Source organism: Ceratotherium simum, chromosome 20 (assembly GCF_057802395.1).
Source record: "Ceratotherium simum simum isolate JZ-2026a chromosome 20, ASM5780239v1, whole genome shotgun sequence".
Lineage (NCBI taxonomy): Eukaryota > Metazoa > Chordata > Mammalia > Perissodactyla > Rhinocerotidae > Ceratotherium > Ceratotherium simum.
The window spans coordinates 56,646,603-56,666,130 of NC_141919.1; the positions used below are offsets into that span (position 1 = coordinate 56,646,603).

The window sequence follows — 19,528 nt, forward strand, 5'->3', positions numbered from 1 at the left end:
GTATGCTACAGACTACAACATACAACAGACAATAATAGGAAAGAAATAAATCCCAAGCAAAAGTCACTGCATCTATGTAGTTAATGCTCATTATATCATAACAGTCAGTTGTGCAAAAGAAAGCAAAGATTTAACACATTGTGATCATATATTATAGATACTTTTAGTGAGTGCTACTTACCTCATTTTAATCATTATGATGTACATAAGAGGGCAAGTTCTGGGTACTTTGGTTAAAATATCATTAGAAATCTATCAAAACCGTAAGACGAGCCTGGAACATCTTGTGATTCCAGAAAGGAAGAGTCTCCATGTGACTATAGTTAGAATTTTATTTCCTTTTCACATGAGAGCAAGTCACACAACAAAGAGCCTGCATATTATGCCCAAAATGCCTGCCAAATAGTCCTGTCCCCTCCCATCCACCCCAACTCCCAAGAGGAAACAGTGATTAAGTCAAAGAGGCAGAAGAGCTGGACTGCAGAGCAAATAGGGGCTGATAAGATAGAATATATGCTTGTTGAATGAATGGGCACATATTCTGAGAGTGAGGAAGAAGGGATAGGAAAACTGAATGTGGCAGGAAAGTGTTTAAAGAGTGTTCTTTGGCTTATTAGATCACCATATAGAGAAGATGGCATAGTGGAGAACACTGAGTCCTTGAGTCTCTAGCAGGGTTTCAGGAATGTCAGCTTGCAAAAGAAAATCTGCAAATTACAAGAATAAAATTCTTCACTTACAGGAACTAATATTAAGTACATCTTTATTGAAATAAGTGCTCTATTTAAATATATCTGAATACATTTAAATTAGTTTAATCAGATTATTTACATTAAAATGAGATCAGGCCCTCTAAGGGGAGGCACGTTTTGACTAGAGGGTAGAATGTCAGGCAGGGATGTAAGACCAGAGCGGTCATTTTTATGTACAAACTACTATTACTAGAAGGTAAGGCCACTGTGTGAGGCCAACTTTACAAATTTGCTTCAGTGTATTGGGGTGAAGACCTTTCTGATGGTGCTTAATTAACAAATTAAAGTTGTAATCTAGGACATGGCTACATGAGATAGGCAACAAATGTCACAGAGAAAATGGCTAAGACGTAAATTGTTTGATATTACTTTAAAGAGAGTGTCCTAATGAGTGCCAGGATGCAGAGACAGATTAGACAAAATATTAATATGTATGTACTGTTCTGTATCTTCAAATCCTGACCTCAAGTTTTTCTCACCTGATGGAAACAGGACAGAGTGCTGTCCACTAGCGACAGCAAGGAAAAAATAAGAAAACACACGAACCATCACCCTAATAGTTACACCATAGTGGGTGAAAGATTCAAGATGCTAAGAACTAGAAATCGGACAATAGTAAACCCTAACATAAAGAAGAGGATAAATGAACTCCAGTTGTAATGAAACAAACCCTAACTTCGTCCCTTCCTTATCAAACCACCTAACATTATCACTTTTCTGTCCAACCAGAAAAGGCAGAAAGTGGAGGGGATGTGCTAGAGAAAACCTTTCTCTTCAAAAGGAGGAGTGAACCAGTCTCTCCACATCAAAAAAGAAACAACAAACTGTGGTGTAAAGGCTGGGGGAAATAGGAAAGTAAAGGATATTTAGCTTAATTTAGCGACACCAAGACCTCAGAAAAAGGGAATGAGCACATTGGGCCGGCCCTGTGGCTTGGCAGTTGGGTGTGTGCGCTCTGCTGCTGGCGGCCCGGGTTTGGATCCCGGGCGCGCACCGACGCACTGCTTCTCCGGCCATGCTGGGGCCACGTCCCACATACAGCAACTAGAGGGATGTACAGCTATGGCATACAACTATCTACTGGGGCTTTGGGGGGAAAAAAATAAATAAATAAAATTATAAAAAAAAAAAAAAGAGAATGAGCACATCTACTAACTCAGCAACACTTCTATGACATCAGAAAGTGATGCTAACAACTCTGTACTCCTCACACACAAATGTTCATTTTAACCAAATCTTTGCAAGCAGCAAAACTGCTCAGAAACTGCAAAGAGGCAGTAGAGCAACATTTTAACTCGCTTCTAAGACTGCATTCCAGGGTCTAACAGGGATACAGAAACCCTGGGAAAATTACCTGATTTGGGTATTAAGAAGGAAGGTGCATCAGTCCCTGGGCATATTAAAATTAATTAACTAAAATTAAACGGATCTGACAATCTGGTTTAGGGTGAAAAAGGCCCAAGGATTTTAATTGTCTGGAAGGAGGTTTTAGAATTTCTGACAGGGCATCAAAAACACTAAAGTATTGTTCATTTCAATTTGAATTCTTATCAAATAAAGAATGATTACAGGAATACTTCTATATTGAGAAACCTGCTGAACCACTAAAACAGATTATAGGCAACTGGTTGCATCAGAAAAACACTTCTTTGAAACTCTTAACTTTGTAACCTAAAGAGCTAGGGGGAAAAATTCAGAGAACTAGGGCCAAAAATTAAATAATAACACAGTTCCTTAAAATGAGTGGCTTGGTGTGTCTATATTCATACTAAAAATATGTCTTGGAGAAGCAATCACTCAAGGACACATATGTGTGTGACTGCAACACATATATTTGTTCAAAGAACATACATATTGAGCATCAACTGTGTCCCAGGCAGCCCTAGGCACTAGGGACACGGTGATGAACATGGCAGGCAGGATCTCATGAAACTTAAAACGGGGACCACTTAACCCCACTAACTAATAACCAGTTACCTTCCATAGTAAAGCATTATGAAGGAAAAGGCAGTGCAATGAGAAAGAATAAAACAGAGGATTAAAAACACGGGCAACTTTTTAAATCAACTGTCCCATCCAAGTTATAATTTTAATTAAATCAAGTTGTATTTTAAATGTGCCGGAAGAATTAAAAACTTTAAAAAGTATATAGCAAAGTCTTATGTAAGGCTAACAGCCACCCTCTCAAGTTCTCTATTTTCTAAACCTAATTTGGGAACAAAGTTTATCTGTATCTAAAAGGATTCTGCATTAAGGCAAAATGGTGATTGGGAAGAGTTAACCATCAATGATTTTTTTTTTTTTTTTGGTGAGGAAGATCAGCCCTGTGCTAACATCTGCCAATCCTCCTCTTTTTTTTGCTCAGACCGGCCCTGGGCTAACATCCATGCCCATCTTCCTCCACTTTATATGGGACGTCACCACAGCATGGCTTGCCAAGCCGTGCGTCGGTGCGGGCCCGGGATCCGAACCGGCAAACCCCAGGCCGCCGCAGCGGAACATGTGCACTTAACCGCTTGCGCCACCAGGCCGGCCCCAACCATCAATGCTTTTTAAAGAACAATTTAAGGGCCGACCCCGTGGCTTAGCAGTTAAGTGCGCGCGCTCCGCTGCTGGCGGCCCGGGTTCAGATCCTGGGCGTGTACTGACGCACTGCTTCTCCGGCCATGCTGAGGCCGCGTCCCACATACAGCAACTAGAAGGATGTGCAGCTATGACATACAACTATCTACTGGGGCTTTGGGGGAAAAAAATAAATAACTAAAATTATTTAAAATAAAAAAAAAAAAGGACAATTTAAGACAACTGAAATTTAAGGCCAATTAAAAAATATCTTTATAAAAATTGTTAAATATTTACTAGGCACCTAAAATCTGCACCCTCATCTTTTCTTTTTTTTTCTTTTTTGGTGAGGAAGATCAGCTCTGAGCTAACATCTGATGCCAACCCTCCTCTTTTTTCTGAGGAAGACTGGCCCAGAGCTAACATCCGTGCCCATCTTTCTCTACTTTATATGGGACGCTGCCACAGCATGGCTCGACAAGCAGTGCGTTGGTACATGCCCGGGATCCGAACCGGCAAACCCCAGGCCACAGCAGCAGAGCGCACACACTTAACTGCTTGCAACACCAGGCCAGCGCCCCCTCATCTTTTCTTTAGCACCTCTCTTCCCTCTAACCACACCATGCACCAAACATCCAAGTTCTTGCTAAGAAATTTAGTACAGCCTCTGCAAAGAAATGGCTGTAGCTAAGCTACCCAAAAAGAAAATTTGGACATTCTTACAATTATCACGTTCAGTGTTACAAGGTACTTACTACATTCTTAAGTCAAAGGCCATTACATCTATACAAAGTAAGTTACAAACTTCAACAAAGCTTTGCAATAATTTCCCCTAGGGCATCTTAACCATCTTCTTAAATATCTATAGTTCATTCATAGCACTCCCAAGATTCTGGTTCAGTGGGAGCACCTTGCTACGCAGGAATATTTAACAAGCATCCCAGGTGTTTTGTTGCAGTGGTTCACAGCCTATACAGTGGAAACAACCCAATGGAATAAGCTGTCTTAAATCACTGTCAAGAGCTACTCTCAGACATACCTAGACATATAGCCCTGGGGACATATGCTGAAGAACTTCTCTTTTGCTCTCATAAACAAGGACCCAGTTTAGCAATACTTACGGTTAACATTGGAGTTGTCAATAGGCCCCACGCAAAGAATTCAAGGAAGATGACAATAGCAGCATGGTATACACTTGGTCGGCCAAAGCCTTGTAGCTAAAAAAGGAAGAAAGTTATTATGAAACACAGTAAACAGATATAAGAAATCCATTATCCTAAAATGGTATCTAACACCAAAAAAAACCCTGTATAAAATAAACTTCAGACCTAACTATACAATTTAAGATAAAACTTCATTCTGTGGTATCCCTAAATCCCTTCATCTTCCCTAATCATAGAAGGTGCCAAGAGTATACACTTTCCATTTGTCCCATCAATGAAAGTCACTGGAGCTTTGGTGGAAGATCTACCGGGTCTTTAAGAGACTGAGGTTTTAGGACCTGACTATTTTATCTCTCACTAACTATGTGTTCCTCAGCAACTTGGCCTCTGAGCCTGAAGTTTCCCTAGCTACATAATGAGAGAGGTGGGCATCAGGGTCATATGCTCAAAAGCTTCAGGGGCAGCCTAGACGATTTAAATAATAGGCATGGGGGAAGAACAATAAGGACTAGGTCCAATCTGAAAACTCACTCCATACCTAAAGGTGTCAAAATCCAGCTTTCTGTTTCTGTTTTAAGACTGTGCCTCTTCTGCTAGTTTTCTGTAGTTTGTGACTTCTGGAGATGAAATCTAAAATTCCGCTCAATTTAATGTTCTTTCACTCTGTGACAATGCTTATTACAGGATCAGGTGCTTTGCTAAGTAGCACTTGGCAGTAACTGGAAGTGATACTTATAAAAGACTTTGTAAAACCCACACTATTCCTATGCTTATATTTTGAAGTCTTCAAAAGGTAAAAGTACATCTGCATGGTTTAACTAGAACCTAATCAAAAGGAAATGATCAGACAAATCCAGATTGCAGAACACTCTACATGACAAGTGGCCTGGTCTCCTTAAAAATGTCAATGTCATAGAAGACAAAAGTAAAGGTAGGGAGACTTGTACAGATTATGTTACCACCCAAGGCAGGTCGTCTGCACACTGCAAGACATGCCAAAAGTCAAGAGGCAAGGTGGTAGGAGGGAAAGGATTTTATTACAGCTTGCTAGCAAGGGGGAAGATGGCCGACTAATGTCTGAAAGAACCATCTTATAGAACAAAGACTACAGGCCAGTTATATAGGGAGCTGGTCTCCGGGTGGAGGCATCCATCTGATCTCCGGGTAGGGACAGACATCTGGTCTTAAGTGCCTGATAATCTTTTATTTTACTAGATATGCATCAGAGACCAGACCAACGCCCTATACCCAGATCTTTCAGTTGTCACTGATGATGGCTATCAGCATAGACTCTCTGCCCGGGGATCATCATATTCCTAAGGAACTCAAAAGAACAAAGTTATCAACTTATTGCAGTGCGGAGGGGTCACAAAACCTACAGAGCATGTATATCTCCTGGAGGGTGCATAGCCAGCTGGGTTAGTTAGTCAGAGGTCATTCAAAGTTACAATATGGTTTTTTTTCCTACAATATAGCTTCCCTTATGTCAACCTTGTGTTGAGCCAGTATCAATTAAAGGAGACGAGAGTCCTGACAGCCAAATGGAGGATCCTAGACTGGATCCTAGATGAAAAGGGGACAGTAGGAAAAAATCTGAATATGGACTATATATTAGATAATCATATAGCATTAATGTTAAATTTCATGGGTGTCCCTGATGTCTGCAACTCACTGTCAAATGGTTTGGCCAAAAAAAAATTGGTACATATTTACTTTCTAAAGCAAATGTCACAAAATGTTAATTGCTGAATTTAGATGAAGGGAACAGTTTACTATTCTTTCAATTTTCTGTAGTTTTAAAATTTTTCAAAAAGAACCAAGAACAACTGTTATTAAAAATCCAACTTACAAACTTCTAAATTTTTGCAATGTCTAATAATAAGCAGTTAAAATGCCACTAAATAAAACATTGGCAAAACAGAAAGCATTTTACAAGTTTAAAAGAAAAAAAAAGAACCATTTAATCATCTAACAACAACAACAACAAAATCAAAAGGCCTTTAACATAACCCTCAAAAAGCACCAGTTTTCACAAGTCCTTTACCAAAAGAATGGTGAATGGAAAGGGTAGCAATTACTCAGCCTCTGCCTGTGACTAAGCCTTCTGAGGCCCTCTGCGTCAGTCTTTCCAGCTGCTGGAGCCAGAAACCTTGCCACTGTCCTTCACTCTTCTCTCCCTCGTTGGCTCTCCTCGGTCTGATCCTCTACCATCTCTTGCTCAGATTACAGAGTAGCTTTCCACCCTTGCTCCTTCACCCACTGCACAGCAGCCAGATTGAATGGAAATCTGATTTAAATGTATTTTAAATGATTTAAATGTAAATCGGATCATGTTACTCCTCTGCTGCAGCCTCCACGGCTTCTACCACATTCTGACACAACTTATACTCAGCCACACATCTTACACATCCAACAAGGTCCTACACCTCCCTATTTCCTTGTTATGCTCTATTGTTTTCTAGAGAATTTCTAACTAACTTTACGATTCATTTTGTTTACATTTTTGTTTGTTTTTGTTTTGTTACGATTCATTTTGTTCCCTGGAATGCGAATGTAACTGCCATGTTTAAGGAAAGGATTTTTGTTCAATGATGTATCCCAAATAGCCCTTCTCCAGCCCACTCTAGTAACAGGCACTCAACAGAGTACAGGTGAGATGGAAGAAGGATCTCTTCTGAGACTAACATCTTTTCTCCGTTCTTTTAAACAGGAAAACCCAGAATGTAGAAAAAAATTATAAACAAATGATCCAGTTTCTTCAACACAGAAATGGTATGGGCAGGGGCTGGCCCCGTGGCATAGCAGTTAACTGCGCATGCTCTGCTGCTGGCAGCCTAGGTTCGGATCCCGGGTGCGCACTGATGCACCGCTTGTCAGGCCATGCTGTGGCGGCATCCCATATAAAGTAGAGGAAGATGGGTACAGATGTTAGCCCACGGCCAGTCTTCCTCAGCCAAAAGAGGAGGCTTGGCATGGATGTTAGCTCAGGGCTGATCTTCCTCACACAAAAAAAAAAAAAGAAAGAAAGAAAAGAAATGGTATGGGCAAAGAAAAAAAAATGGAGGGAGAACTATGTTAGTATATAGACTGTAAGAATTTAAGAAATATTAACCAAAAGCAATATGTGGACTTTGGGTTTTGACTCAAAGTGGAAAAAAAGACAATTTTGAATCAATCACGAAAATTTGAAAATGGACTGGGTATTAGATGATACTAAAGAATTATACTCGTTGTAATAATGGCACTGAAGTAAGAATTTTTTAAAAAGTCATTATCTCTTAGAGATACATAGTAATGTATTTGTGAAATGAGAAGATGTCTGGAGTCTATTTTAAAATCTACAGCAAAAACAAACAAAAGTAGGAGAAATGGTGGCAAAAATAAATGTAAAAAGGTAAACAGCCTATACGCATTTACTAATAATTTCCTAATTATTTGGGCGAAAATTCTGATAGTGACCCATCCCACACTGCAAAGCAACTACTTCCAAACAGTGGGTGAATATGTCAACAAATACTCTAACTAGTCCTCTGGAATCTTTCATTTTATCATGCATGATGCATATAAGAATCTGCAAAAACTCTAAAAACAGCTCACAGTAGGAAGCATAGGAAGTCTACCCTACTTATTTGCAGTTTCTGTGGTTTGGTGCTCTTTCCCAGGCAATGAAGCTCTATTTATGGAGACCACTGGGATAGACATCCATGTGGCTGCAATGCTGATTAATATAAAAACAGATACACACACTTTAGTCTGTGTGCATATGTGCATATATAAGCATGTGCTGCATAACGATGTTTCGGTCAACAGACTGCATATACGACAGTGGTCCCATAAGGTTAGTACCATATAGCCTAGATGTATAGGAGCCTATACTATCTAGGTTTGTGTAAGTACACTCTATGATGTTTCCACAATGACGAAATCACCTGACGATGCATTTCTCAGAACATATCCTTGTCATTAAGCGACACATAACCATATCTTTATACTATTATGCTATTTTTAACACCTTGCAAAAAAAGACAACCCACTTTTTTGTTCACATATAACATGTTTAGATATATCAATTAGAAATTGTTTAAACTAACAAATATCTCTTCTGAAATGCAAACACTTCTTACTCTCACATCTACATAAATTACTTTAATTGAACTATCATTCATCCCTTGCCAACACCAATGATACATGAGAGAAATTTAGCACGACAGGTGGGCCTTGGTATGGCAGGAACTTTGTGTGGGCAACTGGATATAAGAAGGTGACAAAAATAAATCTGCCTGCCTTCCAATTCTTCCTAAGCTCTTGGTGGTCAGTATGCTGATGAAAAAAAAGAAGTGTCACAGGTTTCTCCTTTAAATTATCTGAGCTAATTAAAGAGGCTTTATCAAAACTTAACTGATTATCTCTAGTTGAGCCTGATCTAGGACAGTCTCTCTGGATCAGCTCAATGTCTCCCTGCTCCATTTTGCCCCTTTATAAATGAGTACGGAATATCTTGAGATGCTTAGAAGCAGGGGATAAAAAGTGTGTGGTGATGTGTTTACAAACTTATATCACCATCTCTCCCATGCATGGGAGAGATGCAATGGCCTCTTAATCCTGCCTTGACTCCTCTTCCCTGCCTCCTCCAAATGTTCCTTGACCATACACTCAGAGTAATCATTCTAAAATACAAATCTCATCCTATCACTCCTGTGCAAGACTGCAAAAAATAAGCTACAAATTCCTCCACTCCGGTACACACAACCTTTTCACAATCTGACTGTGCTGCCAGTTCCATCAAAAGGTAGAGTCTATTTCTCTACTTTACTGGATCTAGGCTGCTTTAACAATTTGCTCTAACCAACAGATGTTTGGTGAAGTGACAACATGGACTTCTTCTAGGCACAGGAGGATGAGCATCCGTCCCTACTGAGGCCCCCTAGACCAACCAGTGAACAGCCATCACCAACCGCCTGACATAGGAGCAAGGCCATCTTAGATCACCCAACTCCAATCAAGCCTGCAGATGACTGCAGAAGCATGAGTAACTCAAAGCAAATCCGGTGAAGAGCTCCCAGCTGAGCCTAGCCCAAACTACTAACCCAAAGAATTGTCATAAATGGTTGTTGTTTTAAACCACTAAATTTTGGGGTAGTTTCTTATATAGTAATTATTAATTGATACAACCCCTCTTTGCCTTCATGATTAAGTTTAAACTCTTAAGACTTTTTTGAGGTCTCTTTTTTAGCTCTCCAATCTCATCCCTTGGTCCACACATGACTCAATAAAATATTTGTGAGATTAAAAAATAATCTTCATACAAACATCATTGTTTACTGTTTTAAAGAGTAGATTGAGTAGTTATGTATTATAGATATTACAGCCAAAAAGGAAACAAGAATTGCTGAGATCTCAATTTTTGAAGGCCAGACTAAAAAAAATATAAATAGTTCACAGTGGCAGTGGCAGGGGAGCATGGGTGTCATCTGACTTAAAATATAAGCAAGTGGAAGATGCTACAACATGGACAAACCTTGAGGATATTATGCAAAGGGAAATAAGCCAATCACAAAGAGACAAATACTGTATGATTCCACTTACATGAAGTCTCTAGAGTAGTCAAATGCATAACAAAAAGTAGAATGGTGGTTGCCAGGGGCTGGGGGGAGGGGGAAAAAGGAAATTTTTGTTTAATGCATATAGAGTTTGTTTTACAAGATGAAAAAGTTCTGGAGATTGGTTTCACAGCAATACAAATATATTTAACACTACGGAAGTTGATACCAGCTCAAGACAAGGTTGACATAAGGGAAGCCATACTGTAAAAAAGAAAAACTCTATTGTAACTTTGAATGACCTCTGACAAACTAACCCAGCGGGATACGCACTTTCCAGGAGATCTAACTGCTCTGTAGACTTTACGACCCCTGCTTGTGCATGTGCCTCTCAGCTGCGATGAGATAATTTTGTTTTTTTGAGTTCCTTAGGAATGTGATGACCCCCGAACAGAGAATCTATGCTGATAGCCATCATCAGTGGAAACTCAAAGATCTGGTGTGGCACTCCCAGTCTGTAACACCAGAAGGTCAACATTCCTAACCCCCTCCCCAATAACCCAATGGCCTACATAACTGCTGTAAGATTTCGTGCCCCCTTAAGATGGTTCTTTTGGACATGAGTCGGCCATCTTCCCTCTTGCTAGCAAGTTGTAATGAAAAGGTCCTTTTTCTACCACCTTGCCTCTTGACTATTCCATGTCTTGTGGCAAGCAGAAGGCCCCACGTTGGACGGTAACAAAGAGTACAATTAAAAATGGTTAAGATGGTAAATTTTATGTTAAGTCTATCTTACCACAATTAAAGAAACATGTATATATATATACATTTCCATATATATGCATGTGGAATATACAAAATCGTGTAAGAGATCCCAAAAGAGCATCCTCCTCCTTTATAGAAAAGATCTTCAAAAGCAACTGATACTGAAGGAAAGGAAGCCTAGGGATTAAAGCTGATGAGACATTTATATGGATTAAGACCCATTTCTTTCAAACATAAACCCCAAAAAGAAAGAGCCAAGAGCAGCTGCAGGTCTAGACTTGTCTTTGAGCTGCCTCTCATATATAGGGTGCTCCAGGGTGCTAAGTGCAGGGATTTTTTTAACTTAGTGATGATTTTCCTAGCATATTAGAAGTTAGCTTGTATGTCAATAAAAAGGCATGGTCCTAGTATTTTGTTCACAAGATTGTATACTATCCATCATCGGAAACAGTAAGCACTGAATAATTAATTTTATTATTTTATGGAATTAACATTGTATTGCTTGAGAAGGAAAACAACTTCTAGACTCAGCTCTGTTAACTAAGCCTGCTGTGATTTTCTCCTGAGGTGCAAAACAAGTACTCCCTGGGATTTCATTCAAAGCAGGACATAGCAACCAACCAATGAATCATTGCACAAATATTCCTAAAAGCTAGCTGATGAGCTTAAATACAAAGAACCAAAATATCAAACTTATGAAAGGCAGAACTAACGGAACTACAGTATCTACTTGGACTTAGCATTTCTCTTCCACCTAATGTTTTATAAAATAGCAGAGTCAAATAAGTTTATTGTCTTTTTGTGTTCTCTTTTACAGATTTTTTTTTTAATTACAACTGTTACACAAATATATAAAAGTTGTGAAACCTTCAAGTAAGGGAATATATACGTTCTATTCTCCATAGGTAATCACAATGTTAGAAATGTCATATTTTTATGCATGTGCATTCATAGGTAAAAACATACTTTCACATAAATGGTAACAGAATATACATAGTCATGCATCATTTCACAATGGGGATATGTTCTGAGAAGTGCGTCTTTAGGCAATTTTGTTGTGCAAACATTATAGAACACACTGAAGGGGAACAAAATTTGCCACCCCAGAATGTCTCTTTAACATGAGGATTATTTTAGGCTGATTATTTTTAAGAAACAAGACTCAAAGTTTTTCTTGTTACCTCCTCCTTAACTGCCTAAAAGAATTCAGATAAATAAACCTGTCTCAGGAAGCAAGCTATTATCAACATGAACTAGGTGGCAGTCATAGAAAAGCCTGTTTATTAGGCTCCCTTCTATGTTCTTCTGTTTCTGTGTAGCCAAACACTTGTTTTCCAAACCTTTGCTCCTTTTCATCTACCTGTGAATTGCCTTCCTTCCCTCTGACGTCCCCAACTCTGCCCACCCCCAACACCTTTTTTTGTCTTTAGCTGAGGATGGTATTTAAGGCGAGGGCTTCAGCCATTTTAGTGAGTTACTCAGTTTTCCTGAGTTTCTCCTATGTATACATGTTATTAAACTTTTGTTTGTTTTTCTCCTGTTAATCTGTCTTATGTCAATTTAATTCTTAGACTGGCCAGAAGCACCTAGAAGGGTAGAGGAAAATTTCTTCCTCCCCTACAGTACTTTCACACACCTAAATAGTATAGCCTACTATACACATAAACTATATGGTACTAATCTTATGGGACCACTATTGTATATGTGGTCCATTGCTGACTGAAATGCTGTTATGCAGTGCATGACTGCATTATCTTTTTTTACCTTAATCTCTCTCTTTCCATGTCACTGTATGCAAATCCTCATTCTGTGTAATAGCTACACGGTATTCCATAGCACGAATTTACCATAATTTTAACCATTCCACTATTGATGGATATCTATGCAGTTTCCACTTTGTTAATGCTGTTGCAGTTAACAATTTTTATTTTTAAACTTCTTATTTTGAAATAATTTAAACCTACAGAAAAACTGCAAAACCAGTACAGAGTTCCTGTAATACCCTTCACCCAACTTCCCCAGACGTTAACATCCTATATAACTATGGCACAGTTAAAGAAACCTGGAAATTAACATTGCTACACTACTTTAACCTATATATCTTATTTGAATTTCACCATTTTTCCCACTAACTTTTTCTCTTTCCTGGTTCAGGATCTTATCCAGGATTTCACAACACATTTAGTTCTCATGTGTCCTAGGGCCCTTCCAATCTCAGACAGTTCCTAAGACTTTTAGTTTTTATTTTCATTATCTTGACACTTTTGAAGAGTACTGGTATACTCTTTACCAACTACTTTGTAGAATGTCCTTCAATTTGAATTTGTCTAATGTTCTCTCATAATTAGACTACTGATATGCATTTTTTATTTTTTTACTTTTTTTGTTGGGGGGAGGAGATTGGTCCTGGGCTAACATCTGTTGCCAATCTTCCTCTATTTTGTATATGGGATGCCACCATAGCACGGCTTGATTAGCAGTGTGTAGGACTGCGCCCAGGATCTGAACCCGCAAACCACTGGCCGCCGAAGCAGAGTACGTGAACTTAATCACTACGCCAGTGGGCCGGACCCCTATTTTTTTAATTGACATATAATTCACATCCCATAAAACTCATCATTTTCAAGTGTACAATTCATTGGGTTTTAGTACAGTCATGCATCACTTAATGATGGGGATCTGTTCTGAGAAATGTATTGTTAGGCACTTTCATCATGGTGCAAACATCATAGTATGTACTTACACAAACCTAGACAGTATGATCCACTACACACCTAGGCTATATGGGATAGCCTATTGCTCCTAGGCTACAAACCTGTACAGCATGTTACTGTACTGAATACTGTAGGCAACTGTAACACAATGGTATTTGTGTATCTAGACATATCTAAACATAGAAAAGGTACAATAAAAATATAGTATAAAAAAAAATGATACACCTGTATAGGGCACCTACCATGGATGGAGCTTGCAGGACTAGAAGTTGCTCAGGGTGAGTCAGTGACTGAGTGGTGAGTGAGTGTGAAAGCCTAGGACACTACTGTACACTACTGTAGACTTTATAAACACTGTGCACTTAGGCTACAATGAATTTATAAACAAAGATTTTTCTTTCTTCAATAATAAATTAACCAGGGGCCAGGCCCCGTGGCTTAGCAGTTAAGTGTGCGCGCTCCACCGCTGGTGGCCCGGGTTCGGATCCCGGGCGCGCACCGACACACCGCTTCTCCGGCCATGCTGAGGCCGCGTCCCACATACAGCAACTAGAAGGACGTGCAACTATGACACACAACTATCTACTGGGGCTTTGGGGGAAAAATAAATAAATAAAATTATAAAAAAATAATAATAATAATAAATTAACCATAGCTTACTGTAACTACTTTATAAACTTTATAATTTTTTTTAACTTTTTGACTCTTGTAATAACACTTAGCATAAAACACAATCATGTACAGCCGTACAAAAATATTTTCTTTCCTTATATACTTATTCTATAAGCTTTTTTCTATTTTTAAAATTTTTTATGTTTTTCACTTTTTAAATTTGTTTTTTAAAAACTAAGACACAAACACACACATTAGCCTAGGCATATACAGGGTCAGGATCATCAATATCACTGTCTTCCACCTCTGTGTCTTGACCCACTGGAAGGTCTTCAGGGGCAGTGATACTATACTTTTTTTGCTATACTTTTATACAACCAGCAGCACAGTAAATTTTCTTATACCAGCATCACCACAAACATCTGAGTAATATGCTGAGCTATGATGTTACAATGGCTACGACGTCAATAGGCAATAGGAATTTTTCAGCTCCCTTATAATCTTATGGGACCATCATCATATGTGCAGTCTATTACTGACCAAAATGTTGTTACGTGGTGCATGACTGTATATTCACAAGGCTGTATAAAACCACCACAGGGGCCAGCCCGGTGGCATAGAGGTTAAGTTCGCACGCTCTGCTGCGGAGGCCTGGGGTTTGCAGGTTCGGATCCTGGGCACAGACCAATGCACCACTTGTCGGGCCATCTTGTGGTGGTGTCCCATATAAAGTAGAGGAAGATGGGCACAGATGTTAGCCCAGGGCCAATCTTCCTCAGCAAAAAGAGGACGATTGGCAACAGATGTTAGCTCAGGCTTAATCTTCCTTATATACACAAAAAAATAAAATAAAAATCATAAATAAATAAAACCATCACAACTATCTAATTCTGGAATATATTCATCACCCCAAAAATAAACCTTGTACCCATTAGCAGTCACTCCCCATTCTCTCCTCATCCCATCCCCTGGAAACCATAAATCTACTTTCCGTGTCTACGGATTTGCCTATTCTTGTATCATATATAAACGGAATCAAATATGTGGCCTTTGTGTCTTGCTTCTCCCATTCAGCATGTTTTCAAAGTTCATCCATGTTCATCATTCACTTTTATGGCCAAATAATATTCCATTCTGTTGCATTTTGTTTATTCATTCATCAGTTAATAGACAGTTGGGTTGTTTCTACCTTTGGCTACTATGAATAATGCTGCTATAAACATTGATGTACAAGTGTTTTTAGAAACACATGTTTCAAATTCCCTTGGCTATGTGCAGTCTATTACTGGGAGTGGAATTGCTGGGACAATTAATATCCTTTTATATATACAACTGTACAGCATTCTAGAAGAAATTCCTAGAAGTGGAACTGCAGGGCTGGAACAATAATCCAAAGGCTGTACAAACTGTGGGTGAAAAAATATTCCAACTTATGTCAGCTAATCAACTAATATCTCTAACATAAAAATGCTTAAAAAAGAAAATAAGAAAAAGACTAACAACTCAATAGAAAGACGGGCAAGAGACATGAACAAATAGTTCATAGAATAAGATATCAAATCACCCTTCAACTTCATTCATAAGAAAAATGAAAAATTAAGCTTCCTCAGATACAATTTCTCACTAACAGAATAGCAAAAATTGAAGTTTGACAGCATGCTCTTACACTGCTAATGAGAATGAAAAAATGGTACAGTGGCCGGTGGCATAGTGGTTGGGTTCACACGCTCTGCTTCGGTGGACCAGGGTTCACAGGTTTGGATCCCAGGCACAGACCTAAGACCTACACACCGCTTGTCAAGCCATGCTGTGGGGGCATCCCACATACAGAAAACAGAGGAGGACTGGCAGAGATGTTAGCTCAGGGACAGTCTTCCTCAAGGAAAAAAAAGAGGAAGATTGGCAACAGATGTTAACTCAGGACCAATCTTCCTCACCAAAGAAAAACTGGCAACAATATGGCAACATCTAGCAAAATTATTTACATGTTTATCTTCTGAAATAACAACAATCCCACTTTAGGGATTTGGCCCAAAGATAAAATACAAGGTATCATATGCATAAGGCAACACTATAACTAATCCAAAAAAAAGGGGGGGGGGTACTGTGTTCATTCAGTAAAGTACTAACAGAATAGACTACAGTAAATCCACACACTGGAGTAGTATACAGTAGTAAAAAGGCGACCTCTACATATTGCTTTGGAGCAATGCCCAGGATATGTTGTTAAGTAAAAAAAAACAAGGTACAGAATACTGTGCAATATACAGTACTTTTTATCTAAGAGAGGTCCAAAGATGAATACCTATGCACATATGTGTATTTGCTTATATTAAAATATAAAACAGGGCCGCCCTCGTGGCTTAGCAGTTAAGTGCACGCACTCCGCTGATGGCGGCCCAGGTTCGGATCCCGGGCGTGCACCAACGCACCGCTTCTCCGGCCATGCTGAGGCCGTGTCCCACATACAGCAACTAGAAGGATGTGCAACTGTGACATACAACTATCTACTAGGGGGCTTTGGGGTAAAAAAAAAGGAGGAGGACTGGCAATAGATGTTAGCTCAGAGTCAGTCTTCCTCAGCAAAAAGAGGAGGATTAGCATGGATGTTAGCTCAGGGCTGATCTCCCTCACAAAACAAAAACAAAACAAAACAAAAAAAAACCAAGATGGAAGAAAAATACGCATCCAATGAAAAGCAGTTACACACAGGAGGAAGGAGGGAAGGGAGTGGAGGCAACAGAAATAGAAGCTAAATTTCATACCCTGTTTTATATATTTGACTTTGGAACCATGTACATGCTTTAACTAATTCTAAAACAAAAATAAATCCAAATGAAATAAATCAGCCTAACTATGTATCAAGTCGTGGTTTAGTTGCTTTAAAATAAAGAATTTGCATGCACATCCTTAAAGGCTATATTCTAAGGGCAAAAAGAAAACCAAAAAAATCTTAAACTGTTTTAAGTAATAATATTGGTAGTAATAACATTGTTTTTATTTTCTGAAACTTTCAAATGTAAGTAGGTGAATACAGTAAATAAGTTACTATGCTATTGTCACCAGGAAGCAAGATTTTCACTATAAGAGAAAAAGATACAAATGTAAAATCAAAGAAGCAAAAACTTAAAATCCTAAGTTTGGTTTTAAAATATCAACACAGATTATGATATATATTACCTTAAAGAACAATAGTTAGAATTTACTTTTCTAGCCACTGAAAAGATCTAGAAAAAATGAGCAACACAACAGGAGTGAGAACCCACTAGGGCCCAGAGTGTGGTCTTGAAATATTATTTTCCCTCTAAAAGAAAAAGAGACTTTTTGGACAAATAGCTGATTCCAGGTCTGCATTAAAAAATATACATGATCCTGGAACATATCTTGCCAAAAGCAAAGATGCTATCAAAGACTACAGTCGTATCAAAGGATTTAGGAGCCAACCTGAAGGAACTCCCACTGGACAAAGACTGAGTAAAAAGGGTAATAACTGCCTTGGATTGAAACATATCATACATGTTCAAATTTCTAAGTTCCTCAATCTCTGGAGGATGCTAGAAAACCAAACCATTATTCTGAAAACTGGTAACTGAGGAGGAAAGAAAAAAAAAAGGAAGCACTTATCCTGCTTTTCTATATCTCAGGGTGACCAAATACCTGATTAGGGAAAGTTCTTTTCTTTAAGAATTTCGATAATGAATGAAGAAGGAATGATTAAGTTATAGTCTTGCCACTTTGTGACCTCACTGAAACAGTGATTCTAGGCAATAACCATTAATGTCTGTTAAAACCATTAGGTAAAAGGTGATGAGACACTTTATAAGGGAATAATCAGATTGACAACACCTGAAACCTGATCAATGCTAACATCACAAAGGGAGTCAAAGACTATTTGCCACATAACGTGATACAACAAGAAATAACACCACCTATAAAGTATTCTTGCCAAAATAAAACAAACAAAAAGGCTGGGTTCAATTCAGCCAATACTTAAAGATCAGTTTACAGAAAATGTAGATGAAATAAGATTGGCCTTGTATGTTTCTAATTGTTGAGGTAGAGTGATGAATATGGGAGAGTCCTCAAAACAAAATGGAAGTAAAAAAACCAAAAAGCTTTAAGAAGGTTGTCAAAAATTTTTAAAAAACAACTTATAGTCTCATTAACAGTGTTTGAGAATACCTATCTCCCTATATCCTAAAACTGCAAATGATTTTTAAATTTTTGCTAGTTAGATTTTTTTTACCAGTCTCATTTTACTTTGCATTTCCCTGATTACAAGAGAAATTGAGCTTCTTTCTTATGGTTATTAGGAATTTATATTTCATTTTCTATGAATTGTCTGTTCACTCTTTTTGCATTTTTTTCATTGGAGAGTGTAATCTTTCATATTGATTTATAGGAGCTCTTTACAGTCAATATCAAAGACATTTATATTATGCAATATAAATTTTTATATATAAATATTAAATCACTCACTCTCCCTCATCCACTGGCACCCACGCCATAAAAGGCACAAATAGACAACTCAACAATAGCTGGAGACTTCATTACCCACTTCCAATAATGGACAGAACTATTAGATAGAGATAATAAAGAAATAGAAGATTTCAGTAACACTGTGCACTAACTAGACCTAACAGACATTTATTGAACACTCCACCCAACTGCAGCAAACACATTCTTCTTGTGTGCACATGAAAAGATCATAAAACAAGTCTGAATAAATTTAAAAGGACTGAAATCATACAAACTATGTTCTTGACTACAATGTAGTGAACAGAAATCAATAACGTAAGGAAATTTGGAAAATTCACAAATATGTGGATACTAAATAACATACTCCTAAATAACCATAGGTCAAAGAAGAAATCACAAGAAAAGTCACAAAACTTTCAGATAAACGAAAATGAAAACACAACATATCAAAGCTTCTTGAATGCAGCTAAAGCAGTGCTTAGAGGGACAGCTGTAAATGCCTGATTATAAAAGATTATATGTTGTGTTTTCATCTAACTTTTCACTGTAAGAAATTAGAAAAGAGCAAACTAAATAGAACGCAAGAAGAAGAAAAAAAATAATAAAGATTAAAGCAGAAATAAATGCAATAGAAAATAGAAAATCAATACAGAAAATCAACAAAATCAAAAGTTGATTTTACGAGAATATCAAAATAATCTGACAAATCTTTAGCAAAACTAACCAAGAAAAACAGAAGGAAAACTTAGATTACTAAAATTGGAAATGAAAGTTATAAGGGAGTACTATGCGCAATTGTAACCCAACAAATCGGATAAACTAGATGAAATGGACAAATTCCTAGAAACACACACTCTACTGAGACTGATTCATGAAGTAATGGAACAGATGAATAGACCTAGAACTAGTAAGGAAATTGAATCAGTGATCAAAAATCTCCC

The 19,528-nt window shown here is 38.1% G+C and overlaps 1 protein-coding gene across 1 annotated transcript in view; it reads right to left on the bottom strand.

Annotated features, from left to right (window-relative positions):
- SLC71A2 (solute carrier family 71 member 2) overlaps positions 1 to 19,528 on the bottom strand; it is a 76,559-nt gene that overhangs the window by 41,910 nt on the left and 15,121 nt on the right. The window contains exon 2 of the mRNA XM_004442718.3: positions 4,436 to 4,531. Within this exon, the coding sequence (XP_004442775.1) occupies positions 4,436 to 4,531 (96 nt within the window). The remainder of the gene's footprint in view (positions 1 to 4,435; positions 4,532 to 19,528) is intronic.